The sequence below is a fragment of the Fringilla coelebs genome (assembly GCF_963513975.1).
Source record: "Fringilla coelebs genome assembly, chromosome: 9".
Lineage (NCBI taxonomy): Eukaryota > Metazoa > Chordata > Aves > Passeriformes > Fringillidae > Fringilla > Fringilla coelebs.
In genome coordinates this window covers 24,661,599-24,677,375 of record NC_140067.1, presented here as the reverse complement: position 1 = coordinate 24,677,375, position 15,777 = coordinate 24,661,599, and the positions used below count along the sequence as shown (strand labels likewise).

Here is a 15,777-nt window from a genome sequence, read left to right as displayed (position 1 = left end):
TTCTTATTGTGTATCACATTCAGAATAACCATCTTTAATGAGAAACACTATTATGATCATATCACAGAATATTTAATCTTTAGGAATATGTGTTTGTTAAATGAGATGCTGACATGTAACTTTACAGTTTACAGTTTGAGGACATTTTTTTTCCCCCAGATTAAACTTACCATGCACTCGTACTAAATACTCCTTGTCATCATCTCCTGCTGGGCTAGATGCTAAACATGTGTATCTTCCTGTGTCCTCCACCTGGAAACACAGGAACAGTTACAGCAGAAACTCCAGATTATGGAAAAAATTCAGCAAAACCAAGAAATACAAACACAGTAACAACATACAACAGAGGCAGCATTTCAACACAAGCATAGGAGACACAGAATGCTTGGAAAGAAAGTAATGAAGTTGTTGAATATTACTTCATTTCACTTTGATGGGGTTATTCTGAGATGGCTCAGGAGTTGCAGAACTCCCTAAAATCTCTCTGGACAATGTGTCCAGCACAAAAGATGGAACTGGCTATACTGATCCACATAAGGAAAGTTTAGGTTTGGGTACTGAGGAAATCCTTTTGTGCACACAGTCACTAACACCTTTATGGTTTCCCCTTCCTATAAACTCCTCCTTGTACAGCCCAGAAGTTTTTTTTTTTTTGCAATCAAAACAAGCACCAATCAATCCTAAGTCCTATCCCACTTTTGTCTGGGGAACTTCACCTGGGCATCCACAGCTGGGCCCAGCCTCAGTTTATTGATGCAGGTTTCTATAGGTGGTTTGACCTGTACCTTTCTCTAACCACAAATGGAGGTGGGTGAATTTTAGGGGTTTTTCGGACACCTCTGGGGATGGTCCTAAGGCAGGAACGATTTTAGGGATTGCAGAACTGAGCCTATTTTGAAACAAACACTCTACCTGAGCACTGGTTATTCGGAGGGCTTCTCTTAGCATGTGAATATTGTCAGTCTGCAGCAGTGGGCGCCCATCCTTCATCCATGAGATTTTGGGCACTGGGATGCCAGAGGAGATGCAGAGAAGCTCAAGTGGGTTGTTAACAATGACAGAGAGCTCTTCTGGTTCATCTGAACCATTAATATGAGGTGGCTCTGTGGAAGGAAAAACATTCCAGTTTTTTATGGACTGAAAACACCTGTAAAAACTGACTGATCTTGTGGGTAGAGTCTGCAGATCAGTCTACATTAAATTATTTCTGACTGTATCGTAAACTCTGAGGAACTCAATTTCTAGCTGACTCTGCCTATTAATTTTCAAATTTTGTGATTTAGAATTATAAGTTAGAAAATGTTTTAAAAAACACAGATAAAACATTGTATAATTTCAGCAATTATATGTATCAGCCTTTTAACTGCTGTGCTTTCAGCTGCACATCTTCCTATCAAGCTGAATTTCCACTAAGCAAAGTTACTAATTTTTAGCATATAATTATATTAATTATAGCACATTTCAGTACTTGGGAAATACATAGTGTATTGCACATTCACACATCTTTAGTTATCTTTCATTTCCTTATTCCTCTCATTTATCATTATTGAGATGACCAGGCTGGATGGGGCTTGGAGCAACCTGGGATGGTGGAAGGTGCCCCTGCTCATGGCAGGAGGTGGAACTGGATGGGCTTTAAGGTTCTTCCCAACCCAAACCACTCAGGGATTCTGCGAGCCTATGGAAATACTCCTTATCCCTGGAGGTGTTTAAAGTGTCATGCTGCCAGGTAAGCACTCACCCAGCACCTTCAGGACAAAGTGCTTGCTGCTGTGCCCAGCGGCGTTGGAGGCCACACAGGTGTATCTGCCCGTGTCCGCAGGCTCTGCCCCCAGCACCTGCAGCACCATCCCGTGCCTGCCTGAGCTCAGGCGGGCCCCGAGGGGCAGGGCCAGGGACAGGCCGTCCTTGAGCCACGACACGCTGGGGACAGGGGAGCCATCGCTCACACAGCCCAGGGCGGCCGTGTCACCCCGCAGCACCAGCACCTCCTCCGTGCCTCCCGCGTTGTCCAGGCTGGGCGGCACTGCGGGGACAGAGCTCAGTCACACATGGGACAGGGACAGAGCTCAGTCACACATGGGACAGGGATGTGGGACAGAGCTCAGTCACACACGGGACAGGGATGTGGGACAGAGCTCAGTCACACACGGGACCAGGGGACAGAGCTCAGTCACACACGGGACAGGGAAAAAGGACAGAGCTCAGTCACACATGGGACCAGGGGACAGAGCTCAGTTATACAAGGGACAGGGACACGGGGACAGAGCTCAGTCACACATGGGACTAGGGGACAGAGCTCAGTTATACAAGGGACAGGGACATGGGGACAGAGCTCAGTCACACATGGGACGGGGGGACAGAGCTCAGTCACACACAGGAGAGAGGCACTGCAGGGACAGAGCTCAGTCACACATGGGATGGGGACACGGGGACAGAGCTCTGTCACACACAGCACAGGGACATAGGGACAGAGCTCTGTCACATGCAGCACAGGAGTATTCTGGGCACAGAACAGCTGGAACAGCTGCCCTTCTGCACTTCCCCACTTACATAGCTGTGCTAAACTTTGCTTACAAATTGAATAATATTCTTTCTAAAACCTGTGACACATTATGGGAGCTGGAACTAGATGAGCTCTAAGGTCCCTTCCAACCCAAACCACTCTGTGATTTTATGGTTATGGTTGACAATTCAAGTAAGGAATTTTCTGGGGTAAAAAAACTTCTCATTTAAAAAAAAAAACTCAACACTTTGAAAAGTTAGTATTTCCCCAGTCATCATCTCTAAGATGTATTTGTGGCTGTCTTTAATAAGGTGTTGGTGAGAAAGAAGACTAAAAAGTAGGTTTAAGAAGTCAAGAAATAAGATTCTTTGCATAAAACATTTCAGAGACACTCACCCAAAACTTGCAGGTTGTAATGTTTGTTGTGCACTCCAGCCCTGTTAGATGCTACACAAGTGTACACTCCAGTATCAGATATCTGCACTCGGCTAAGTCTAAGGAAAAAGCAATTAAAGCAAGCTGTAAATGGACTACATGGAACACATTACATTTATTATGGCATAGTTTGGATCAAATTTTACTCTTGCTTCCAAAAATATAACAGAATTATGCTGATACCGCAAAAAAAGAACAGGAAGTCAGCCAGTTAAAAGAAAAGAAAACCAACCTGAGGATCTGCCCAGCTGAGAGGAGCTTAATCTGGGAGGAGACAGACAGAGGAAGGCCATTCTTCAGCCAGTGGAGCTGTGGTGGGGGGGTCCCAGCAGCAGCACATTCAATATTTAGCGAGGTGTCCAAAAGGGCAGTGAGTTCCTCTGCTTCATCTTTACTATTGGCTATCGTTGGAGCTACTGCATGTTGGATAATGGAAAGGAATGTATTAAAACAGGCTCTTGAAACCATTTCACCCTGCAGGAAATCCTGCCCCTAATGCCCCACTGGCAATTTAGTAAGAGGATCCCATTTTTGGTAGAGTAAATCCTCAGACAATAATATTGAGCACTAAAAATCATCCACTTATATATTCAAATCAGAGGCACTGTACAATGACAGTAGACTTCTCTTTGATTTGCCAGACTGCAGCAAGCAAGACAGAGCTTAGGGCCTGAAGTTCCTGGGGAGAGAAGGGCAGTGCAGTAAGGGATGGGCTGAACCCAGGGCCAGAAGGGACCACTCAAACTCATGGCTTTCACTAAATCTTAAATACAGTGAAATCACAGAGGAGGAGAGTTAATTTATTGATGTCTGGATGCATCTGCTTATTTCATGGAGATGAAATCTGCTTATTTCATGCCTAAGTAAGTATTCTGGATGAGGACACAAACTGCTGCTTTGAGACTCTTTGGGGTTACAGGTTAGTTTGAAAGCCACGGCCTTCACTACATCAAGAAGCCCAGCCAGGTGCAGCTCCAGGCACTGGCTCAGTTAGGATCCCATCACTCACTGTGACACTGACACCAATAAGACTTTTAAATTGGTTATTGCTTGAACTTCAGCCAATGCAAACTGAGCACAAACTCCCTGCTGTTGTGCAGAGCCTTTCTGTGCCAAAAAGATGTGCTGTGGTCATTCAGCACTGTTTTTTATGACCCCAAAGGTCCTCTCTTACTGCTCTGCTCATGCCTGTGTTCCCAGTGACTGTGAGTCTGTGTAAGTGGGACAGACACCTACCCTGCAGTGAAACCCTGCCTGGGCAGAACTCTCCTCTCCTCCCTCCACTGTACTTAATTACCACATTTCCCACAACTTAAAATATCCACTCTCTAGGCTGCTAAAGGATTACACTCACTAGCCACTGGATGTCAAACTGTGGAATTTCCTCCAACACTCCCTCATTTTTAAACTCTCAGGACCTTTAACTATCAGCTCCCTTCATACCGCTCTGCTCATAGCTGATGTGCTTTGACTGGAATTAGGGGAGATAATACAACAAAACAGCAGGGTCACAGGAAATCAGCCCAAACAATCTTCCCCACAAGAAATAAAAAAATCACCATAAACAGAATCCTTCTATTATGAAGTCCACCCAAGAATTTATTCCTGTTTATCCTAAAACACATTTACCAGCAATTTCAACCCTTCTGTCATTGACAGAGCATCCTGTGTAATATCTACAGCACAGGCAATTGGAAACATGTGCATGTAGGATTCCACTGCAGACAGGCATTCCTCTTTGGGCTCTCCCTTGGGAGCATTCCCAAGGATGGGATTATGGAGCAGACTTGGGTTTCACATCTGGCAGAACTCACCATACACATTCAGGTTGAAAATCCTGTCCTCCTCTCCTGCAGGGTTAGTAGCCACACAAGTGTATTTTCCCGTGTCTGAGGTGAGAGCTCTGGAGATGTTTAATGTGCTACCATCTGGAGTCACTCTACAAGGACCATCAAAAAGCACAGTGAGTTTGTTCAGTGTTCCTCTAACCTAGCAAATAAACAGTCTGGTCTGGACACTTCACTAAGTATCTCTATCCTCCTGGGAGCTTGATGAGAGAAGCATTGTGTTTTGCAAAATATTTTTGTTAGAAACAGGCTAAGAAGTTCTTCCTAGAGATGTCCTGTTTAACTTGGTTTTAAGATTCAACTCCAGCCAAGCTTTTGAAGGACCCATAATGATAAGCATTAAGTAAAATATTTCCATGCCTCACATCTTTCCCCTCCAAAAGAACTAAATGACCTTAATAAACTTTCATGAAGCTGATAAACATTTATGGAATTTATTAACTGAGAAAGACATAAATATCATAACCTTATCTCTGTTAAGAAAATGAAATTTTAAAAAATCAAAGGACTAACAAATTATACTTGATTTATAGAAGCTAAGGAGGGAGATGATGTTCTTAACCTGGCTAAGATCCAGTTCAGGCTCTCCTCACATTCCCCCCTTAGGACCCTTAAAATTATAGAAGAGAATGCAGTGTCTGCTAGTTTTTCTTGCCTTATCCTCTGTAAATCATCGCTGGCAACTGTTTTTCCATCCTTGAGCCACTCCACATCCGGGGTGGGCACTCCAGTGGCATTGCAGAGCAGCTGGACACTCTCTCCCAGAAGGACACTGACCTCGCTCGGCATCTCAGAGCCAGCAATGCTGGGAGGAACTGGAAATGCACCATGGAAGGATGAGGGGATTCAGCAGCAAGAAATGTAACCTGAACTAGAAACAGCCCCACTGCAGTAGCTCACGAGCGCCAGCACTTAGTACAGCACCCAGGGCAGGTTCTCAGCAGCTGTGGCTGCCCCTGGACCCCTGGAAGTGTCCAAGGCCAGGCTGGATGGGGCTTGGATAGTGGAAGGTGTCCCTGCCCATGGCAGAGGGTGGCACTGGGCGGGCTTTAAGGTCCCTTCTAGCCCAAAGCAGTCTGGGATTCTGTGACCAATACCATCATAGCCCTGTGAACAGCCACCCTAATTCCATCCTAATCAAAGTCATTTCCAGCCTGCATTCCCAAGGAACGAGGATGAAAATCCTGCTATCCATGAAGTCAAGACTGTCAGTCCCACTAATAAGTTCTGAGCATTTCAAGCAATTTTAGACACATTTGATCAAACCACCAGCTTGACACTCCATTCCTAAACTTGGGGAAAAACTGGCAGGCAGGGGTACACTAGTGCAATTAGCGGGGATGAGTCATTAGGAACAGAGGAAAACACAACAGTCACAGACTAAGGGTGATTCACAGGAGGCAGGAGACAATTCCATAACAAATAAGGGTTTGTCATTTGAGGTGGGGGTGGGGGAAGTATTCCCAAGGAAATTCTGGCAGTAGGTCTTTGCTAACCCCTGCCATGGCACAAACAGGTACCGCTGCTCCTGAATCCATCTCCGTGTTGTGCTGCTCCACAACCAACCAAGGCAGCTCCAATGCCCAGCAGGAGGAAAGATGTGACCAGCAGCAGACACACACAAGCTGCACAACTCTGTTCAAGTTCCACAGTCAAGGCTTAGGGATATTCTTTTCCATGCAAATTTTGGACTCCAACCACTCTCCCCCTCTGGTTACAAAAGTAACAGTCCAAATTCTCCACTTTTCTACATGGTTATGTGATCTCAGTGTCCCCAGCGCAGACAGTGTCACATTTACCCAGCATCCTCCCCATTCCTTACCTTGGATGGAAAGCACATATGTTTTCTGAGCTTTCCCCTCTGGATTGGAGGCAATACACGTGTAGGTGCCACTGTCCAGGAGCTGAGAGCGAGCAATCTGAAGCTTGCTTCCACCAGATAAAATATGAATTTCAAGAGAATCCAAGTTTTCTGAAATACATAAACAAGTCATCATTCCAAACCAGGCTGCAGGGAGCAAACATCTCTTTTGGGAGAAATTGTTCCATCAAAGTTTCAAAACAAAGATTCCAATCAGTTCTCATAAGAGTGTCTAGAGACAAATAAAGAAGAAACACAAACCAGACAGCAAACAGCAAAGTGGTACCTCAAAGAGAGGAAGAAGAGGAGAGAAAATCATGAGACAATGTTACCTATTGGTTTTCCATTCTTAAGCCACACTAATGTGGGTGGAGGAATTCCAGTAGCATCACATACAAAGGTGACAGGATTACTAATGGATTCACTGACCAGCTCTTGCTCAGGGCCCTCTATACTTGGAGGCACTGTGAATGGAATGGAAGCAGGAAGAATGTTATGTAAACTGATTTTGAAGTGCCTAATCTGCTAAATTTATGTTATTACAATAACTATTGTAGATGATGCAGAGGGTGCTTACCATAAACATTGAGATGGAAATTTTTATCATCTCGTCCTGCAATATTTATGGCTTTACACACATACTGTCCTGTGTCAGAAACCTGAAATAAGAACAAGTTTTAAAAGAAATCATTATGGATTCTTATTTTAATGCTACAGTTTAGTACCTCTGCCAACTCAAAGTGCATCTCACAGGATGAAAAGCCTCCAGGAAAAACATCTCCATGTACAGCAAGTAAAACACACCACAGAAGACTGAAATAATTGCTTGGCAGAGGCAGAGCAGTGGCAGACGCAGCCTCCCCCCAGCCTGGCTCACCTCTGCAGCCTTAATGCGCAGGGTCTGCCCGTCTGCCAGGACCTCCAGGGCAGCAGAGTCAGGGATGAGGCGGCTGTTCTTGTACCAGGTGATGACTGGGGCTGGGATGGCGTTGGACTCGCAGTCCAGGGTCACCGGGGTGCCCACCCGCACGTTCAGCACTGTCACCGACGCTCCCCCCTGCGCCTTGATGCTCGGGGGCACTGGGGAAGGAGCCCAGAGTCAGTTCTGCATTGAAACAACCCCATAAAGCAGATAAACCTCCCCACACTTCCCAAGCAACAAATACTATTTCAGAAAACAGTAAAACACAGACCAAGGACAGTTAGGAAGCTCTTCTTCTGACTTTCCCCAGCTTGGTTTCTGGCAGTACAAGTGTACTCTCCACCATCTGACAGCTTGGCTCGGGGAATCTGCAGCGTCCGAGCACCTGGAGTGAGGAGAGAAGGCTGGAGGTTTGCTCTGTGCTGACTGTGTCAATCCCAAAGGCTGGTTAAGAATTGCAGGTGCAACAGGCTGAGCACAGGCACTGTGCCCCATAAAGAGTGGCCATGGGCCCTGTCAGGACAAATCAGACAGAAGCTGAGCCCAAAGGCTGAGATTCCTCACCAGGCACAATAAAAGTGTTGGAATTTGAACTGATAGGCTTTCCATTCTTGAGCCAGATGAGATCAGGAGGTGGAAAGCCTGTGACCTCACAAGTCAGAGAGATGAAATTATTCACCACCACGGTCAGATTCTCAGGGTTAGTCCCAACAACACTTGGAGGAACTGTGGATAGAGAAATACATTAATAGCATCTATCACTGCATCAGCAAAGGATTTCCCACAAGATCACGATTTACTATATGAAAGCTGAATTGCTGCATTTTGCCAAAGGGCCAGGCTGCAAAAATCTTTCACATCCTATGAATGGATCCATTGCTTTTTGGAAGCATCTGCAAATGAGACTGAAACCATCTAATGCTATTTCCGGCTCCTGTACTTCACAACAATGTCAATTATTCCATTTGCAGTCCTTCTGTGCTGGAGGCTTGGGAGGGCTAGTGAACCTACACAAGATCCTGATGATGCTCATGGACAATTGCTGTGTGAGAGCAAATTCCCATTGTCAGGATATGTAGGATGACTATCACTTCCTCCTGATTCCTTGCTGCTCCTGTTCTCTCTGGAACAGTCCATTTTCCACCTACAGACTTATTCCTCCCAACACAGTTCAGAGTGGTTCTGTCAACCAGACAAACCTGTTGCTTAGCAGTGAGCTAAGCACTGGAAAATCCTGGCATGCAGCACTGCTCCAAGGGGTGCATTCCTTAAGCTTACAAGTCCCAGAATTTTTAAATCAAGAATAGTTTGACATGTAACCTTTCTACAAGAACTATTTAGAATGAAAGAATTGTAAATCTCTTCCTTTTATTAACCCCCAAGCTCTAGTTGCCATGTTTTTGCAGTGGGGATATATAAAACACTTAAGAGGAAGGCAAAAGCATGTTCTTGGCTTTATTGGGTGGAAAAATCATTCCAAAGAACACATGGAATCCTCCCCTTCAAAGACAGAAATGCTGAAGTATTTTGGCCCATCTTCCCCTGAAATGCTCCAGCTGTTTGCTGCCACTTGAATGACACAAACCAGTCATTAAGGCAATTTTATGGCTCCTCTGGGCACTGCACAAACAAGAGCAGTCCATGTAAATGAGGAATTCAGTCTGTATTTTTCAGCTTGGAATAACTGAAGAATATTTCCCTGATAAAGAGGATAAAGTGGTTCACTAGAGCAAGTGGAGGATTCTGATCTGACGGCATTTGATAGTTATTTATATTTATTTACTTTTACAGTTCATCTTCCACAGATGTGATTACTGGCAGTGGGTAATTTAATGTACGGGGCCAAATCTCAGCTGTCTTTAATGAAACTTGCTTAAATTGTGTCAGTAGTTGATTTCAATTTCTGCAGCACAAAGCACCCACAAATGTACCACAGGTAATCTGCATATGCAAATATATCTGTATATGCATAAAGACAGGGTAAGGGGCTCAAATACAGCACAGCACTCAGCATGAAAACTACCTATTATTTCCCTACTATTTTAAATCTGGGTGCTTATTTCCTATGTTTTAAAAGGTGTTAGTTTTATTACTCAGATCATTTTTAGTATTAGATCATCTTAAATATTTTATTTAAATTTATGAGAGCAGTTATATGAGAAAAACATAAAAATGCTGGGAAATAGACTTTTTTTGTGACATTGACAAAACACAGATCCTGCTGCTTACTGATAATGCATTTTCCTTAGCACTTCACCCTGTGTGGTCTTTTCCTGAGCAGCTACATTCTAATTTTTCAAATTAAACTGCATTAAGAAAAATAGACCTAAGTTGGTAATACTGTTGAGTTAGAATTGAAACTTCATGCAAATATTTATTTTAAGAGAATAGTATTTAGCCATAGTCACTAAAACCAGATGTTTTTAAGACAGAAGTTTAAATTTAAACACAAATGTCAGGAAAAGTGAAATATTTTGATTTAAATGCAAAACTCACACTTCAAGAAATCTGGGCAGACTCCACTGTCTGACCAGAAAATAATTTCACAGAGAACAACTCTAGGGCAAATTCTTCCCACGACAACACTATTTTTGGCCAAGTGTACTACTGAGCAGCAAAAAGTGATGTAAATCTGTGCCATGTAGCAGGTAAATTTGCTGCATGTGTGACAAAGGAAAAAAATGCAGTTATTCTGGGTGCAGTAAGCTGACTCCTCACTTTCCTAGGATGCTGGTACTGTCTTTAGGTGGGCCCTTGTTTTCTTCGAGATAAAGAAGAAAAAAATGTAGCTGCCAGTATTCCTTGTCAGGTTGAAACATGGAATGGTGCAGAAGAACTAGTGGGAATGATACTTCTTTTCAAGATGGAAAGCTGAAAGTGGGCAGAAATAGAAGGGGAAGTCTGGGTTTTCTCTGAAATATTAATTAGAGATGTCTTGATCTTCTGAAGTTATCAGGAAAGAGAAGGGGAGGTAGTGGAGACTGCTTCATGAATAATGTCTTGACTGTATTTGTCTTAGACTTCTGATACCTAAAGCCAACATTTACTTTAACCCTATTGTAACTCCACAAGAAAACCAAACATAGAGAACAGAAAGGAACCTCAAAGGGCATATTTCTAAAAACCAAGCATTTACAAGCTATGTACCTTTGTTTGATGCTTTCTATCACTAATTTCTTTGAAAAAATTCATTTTCTGAATACATCAAAACAGGCTATAATCCAACCTACTTATAATTCATGATACCAGGGCTCAGCAACACCAACTGGGGGAACACAGCCACCTCACAAGGCTCCCTCAATGACAATTCCTACCTTTCTGGAACACGTATGGGGAACTAAAGCCACGTGGTATCAAAAGCCATATATTGTCAAGGGACTTTAAACTGATATTTGAGTTCTGGTCTGTCAGAATCTCCATCACACCCAGCAGGGCTCACATGAATGAAGCTGAGGGGGCTTGAGCAGTCTGCTAAAAATAACACACCCAAGCTGAACCAGCATTTGACAGAAGACAGAAGTTGACAGAAGATTACAGTACTTACCGTGAACATTGAGGTTAAAATATTTCTTGGCACTTCCAGCTACGTTTTCTGCAATGCAGACATACCTGCCAGTATCTGTTATTTGGGAATTCAAAATCTAAGGCAAAAAAAGACAAAATATGGCTTTGGAGCTAATATATAGACAATTCACTGCCAAAGAAGCAAGTGGAGAGGATAAAGCCCAGCTCTCTGCTTTCATAGTTTTATTCAATTTTGTTCATCAATAGGAAGGAAGTTCTTGAGAATACACTATTTTCACTATTTGCTCAAAAAAAAGTCAATAATATTTATAAGTAAGTGATTTCAACTGATGTGATTCATAGCATGATCCCACAAATAGTTGGATCTGAGGAATTACATGGGAGTGAGAAGCAGCAGGTGAGGGACAGGAACAAAGGACAAAAACTCCTAGGGTGCTATTTGCAGCACCTTGTAGGAGAAAGAAAATACTTCCTACTCAGCAAAACCAGACAGTTTTATGTTGCCAAAACCCAGTTTTTCCACTATGAAAAAGATGACACTACCTGTAACCTCCTTCCATTGGACACAAATGTGTGTTTGTCATCCTCTGCCAGGAGCTGGCCATCCTTCTGCCAGGTGATCCTTGGGGAAGGGCTCCCGCTGGGAATGCACTCCATGGCTGCCTCCTTGCTCACCAGCACAGTCACCTCCTCGGGCAGGTCCCCGTCAGCCCCTCGGATGGATGGGGGAGCTGCAGGGAGCAAAAGTGAAAACATTCACTCAGCACCTCTCAGGTGGTTGTGAGATTAGACTGGGTTTGCAGGAGGAAAGAGTGAAACCTCCAGTGAAAGAGAAAGCTCTCCCATGAGTAGTTCAGCTGGAACAACTCAGCTAAACTCCAAGGACTGCAGTAGAACTACACTTATTCACAGCACACAGAGAGAAGGAGAGGGGAAAACCCATCTTCCAATTATTCCACTGTGTTCTTTGCCATCAAAATAAAAGATTATTTCCAAGGCAGGAGTCCATTGTAACAATAAATCTGTATTTTCAATGGTATAACACCACCATAAAAGCAAAGAAGTGTTTCCCAAGGCTAAAGCACTGACACAACAGGCCATCCAAATGGTTGTGCAGGCATTCATTAATCTAAATCCTCAGTTCCCTTCAGGCTTTGGGAGTTCTGCAGGAATTGTAGAAAATGATGGCCAAAATAAAGAAAGAGAGAAAAGTCTTGGTCACAATTCTCAATGGGAAACTGAAGAGAGAACAAGAGATACCAAGACAAAGACCTGGATTTTTACCTATGCTTTTCAATTTCTGGTGAATGATGAGAGCTGTAACACAACTGAGTTCCTGTAACAATGCCCTTCACACATGGAACTAAAAACACACTGTTCACACAAATCTGTACAGCTCCAGCACCCTAAACACATTAACATCGTCACTTACAAATAAACATTAAAAACACTAGGGACTCCTGGACTGTAATGGTTGGCTATTTTGCACAGAACCCTTTTTTTGGCACTCAGAGGAGAAGGGGAGCTCACAGAGCACTCGGACGTCGTAGTGGATGGAGTCCTGCCCCGCCTCGTTGACCGCCACACACGCGTATCTGCCGGCGTCCGCCGCACGGGCCCGCGCGATCTGCAGCACCCGGCCTCCTGCAAACAAAAGGCCAAGGCAGCATCAAGCACTCTCCATCATCTCCACACCACATCCCACCAGAGACCTGAGCAAGCAAATTTATGAATGGTCAGCATTTGGTCTGAATTATAAGTAGCTAAAGGTTTTTATTTCCTGGCTACTTTTTCTACAGGCGGATAGCTGGAGTGCAGCCATGCTCATACTGAAATGTTAAAAAGGAGCAATTAATTCAACATAAAGGAAGATCATGCTGCAGCAATATGTAGCCAGATGTTACTCTTCCATCAAAAATAGAAATATTTCCCAGTAAGATGGCACAGAACTAATAGGCAAAAAGAAATATAAGCACAGAATATTCTGTTCCAAATCGAACAGATTCACTTCTGAGGCTTGGAGGTACTTTTCATTCTATTCTTCATAAAAGCATATACATACCTTCAGAAGGAGAGGAGATCTTAGGAATACACTTTGGGAGTATTTGTCATTGCTCTCTCAAGAGATGAACAAAATGGACAAGCAGGTGTTCCCCTTTTACCACCGCCCTTCTTTAAACACTCCATCCCAAACCATCCCTGCATAGCAACACTCATGACTGTAGGCAGCTCCTTTCCTGCCCCACAAGCTTAAGCAGGGAATTATGGCCATTTTTCTGCTGCAAACATGCTTTCCATGCCTCACCCCTTGGTTAAGAGGCTTTTCCACTCCAATTATCTTTTTCTCAAAGCAAATTTTATAAGGAAATAAACCAGGAACACATCAGAGAGAAGGTATCATTGCTGCATTTCATCTTACGACACACTGAAGTGTCCAAGACCAGGTTGGATGGGGCTTGGAGCAACCTGGGCTAGTGGAAGGTGTCCCTGCCCATGGCAGAGGGTGGAATGAGATGGGTTTAAGATTTCTTCCAACCAAATTGTTCTGCAATTCCATGATTCACTGTGAGAGTTCAATGGTGACATTCACACCATTTTAGGGACTACTTCTTAAATTAAAGAAAATAACTTAAGGCCAAGGACTGGAGAGAAACACTTCCAGCTAATGAAGTCTGAAAGGAACATTAAAGAAGCGTTCTGAAGGAGAGAAGTGTCTCATCACTACACAAATACCAGCACTAAGACCATTTCTTAATCACAGAATCATAGAACTGTTTGGGTTGGAAGAGACCTTAGAGATCATCCAATGCAACCCCCTGTCAAGGAAAGGGAGACCTTCCACTGTCTCAGGTTGCTCCAAACCATGTCCAGCCTGGCCTCGGACACTGCCAGGGATCCAGGGGCAGCCACAGCTTCTATGGGCACCCTGTGCCAGGGCCTCTCCACCCTCATAGCCAAGAATTGCTACCCAATATCCAATCCAAACCCACTCTCTTTTGAGTCCATACCCCCTTGTCCTGTCCTTCCATCCTTTGTAAACAGCCTGTCTCCATCTTTCCTGTCAGCCCCTTCAGGCACTGGAGGACACAATGAGGTCAGCCTGAAGCTTCTCCTCTCCAGGCTGAACAATCCCAACTCCCCCAGCCTTTCCTCACAGGAGAGGGGCTCCATCCCCCTGATCACCTCAGTGCAGGGCTAGAGAGTGCCAGCTGAACACCCACCTGGCAGGATGAGCACTCTGTCACTGGAGCTCAGGGGATGCCCATCCTTAAACCACGTGAGCACAGGGGGAGGAACAGCGTTGGTCTCACAGTACAGTGAGAGGGGGTTGTTGACAATTACATCTTTACTTTCTCCACCTCTTTCTGCATCCACCATGTTCCCAGCTTCCCATTCCCTGTAAGACTTCTGGAAGCTAGGAGGAACTACAACAAAGAAGAGGAATAATGTCAGCATTTTGCAGCAGAAGTAGCTCATTTTAAAGTCAAGAAATAAGAAGGTATTGTAATGTTCAATGGCAGGAATAAAAACTAAGTGTATTAAATAAACCCCTCCCCCCACATTAAGTTACTCAGGAAAATTCTAGTTCTTCTAGAATGATCAATTGAGCAATTTACTGAGTATTTTTGAAGAGCAATAAATAACAGTGTAAGATGACCTGGTAACAAACACAGAGGGTATTCATCAACAAAAATACTTAAACAATGTGGTATCTGGTTTCACTCAAGCTCTCATTTTGTTTAAATTTTCAGAAATTATTCATGATTGTTTCCTTGTATTTACACAGTAGGCCAATCGGATGCTTATGTCTGGGGCCTCTAAATACTACTTGAAACAGAAAAGTGAAGTATGTCTTAGTTCAAAACAAATTAAAAACTTTAATGGCATTTAGAGGAAGATCAGAGTTCCTATGTCCTTGCACTGACTTCACAAACACAACATAAAAAAGAATAATCAAATACTACGTGTCAGCAACTGGCAAAATATCCCTGAAAACACAAAAGCATTTGGTTTCACCACGCAAGGGTAAAGGACCTAAAATTATTAATTCCAACATCCCAGAACACTAAAAAAGCAGGAGAATTTTATTACCCTTTTACCTTGTATATTTACATCAAATTCCAGCTCATCCTCCCCAGCAATGTTGGAGGCCAGACAAGTATAGCGCCCCGTGTCTGACACCTGGGCCTCCTTGATGTGCAGGGTGTGGCCACTGCCCTGGATCAGGACATGCTCATCTGTCTGCAGTGGCTGCAATGTCAAGTCAAATGAAAATTAATACTCAGCAAAGAATACACCAGAAATAGCCAGATTTATGGCAGTGATAATGAGTAAACTCAATCAAGCTCCAAGCTTCTGGAGACAATTTTCTTTTCATGGTTGTCAGAAACTCTGCATCTTCATCCTTCTGATCATGGTGGCTGGTCTCCTCAAGGATATGATTTTCCATCACTCCTAGCCCCAGGATGCTGCTGAGAGGAGCAATGCCATCCCCATCAGGCCAGCGCTCTTAGGGCATTGGATCCAATCAGGCTGCAATCCCTGAACTCACTGGCCAAGCTTCCAATACCTGGAAAATTCCCAGCTTTTTGTGAGATGAACAAATGGATCTAACCCATCCTCCAGACTTGCTGCCAGCAAGGACACGGTTTGAAAACAGAATGGACAAAGCAGCAGCACA

General features: G+C 43.8%; 1 protein-coding gene across 1 annotated transcript in view; it reads right to left on the bottom strand.

Annotated features, from left to right (window-relative positions):
* HMCN1 (hemicentin 1) overlaps window positions 1–15,777 on the bottom strand; it is a gene marked incomplete at its 5' end in the record, with an annotated part of 161,843 nt that overhangs the window by 32,414 nt on the left and 113,652 nt on the right. Inside the window, 18 exons of the mRNA XM_084211302.1 lie at window positions 171–252; window positions 913–1,103; window positions 1,742–2,026; window positions 2,903–3,000; window positions 3,174–3,357; window positions 4,756–4,880; window positions 5,444–5,603; window positions 6,611–6,760; window positions 6,982–7,113; window positions 7,227–7,308; window positions 7,527–7,729; window positions 7,843–7,956; window positions 8,136–8,297; window positions 11,116–11,212; window positions 11,640–11,827; window positions 12,627–12,740; window positions 14,318–14,521; window positions 15,197–15,347. Coding sequence (XP_084067428.1) covers window positions 171–252; window positions 913–1,103; window positions 1,742–2,026; window positions 2,903–3,000; window positions 3,174–3,357; window positions 4,756–4,880; window positions 5,444–5,603; window positions 6,611–6,760; window positions 6,982–7,113; window positions 7,227–7,308; window positions 7,527–7,729; window positions 7,843–7,956; window positions 8,136–8,297; window positions 11,116–11,212; window positions 11,640–11,827; window positions 12,627–12,740; window positions 14,318–14,521; window positions 15,197–15,347 — 2,722 coding nt within the window. The remainder of the gene's footprint in view (window positions 1–170; window positions 253–912; window positions 1,104–1,741; window positions 2,027–2,902; window positions 3,001–3,173; window positions 3,358–4,755; window positions 4,881–5,443; window positions 5,604–6,610; window positions 6,761–6,981; window positions 7,114–7,226; window positions 7,309–7,526; window positions 7,730–7,842; window positions 7,957–8,135; window positions 8,298–11,115; window positions 11,213–11,639; window positions 11,828–12,626; window positions 12,741–14,317; window positions 14,522–15,196; window positions 15,348–15,777) is intronic.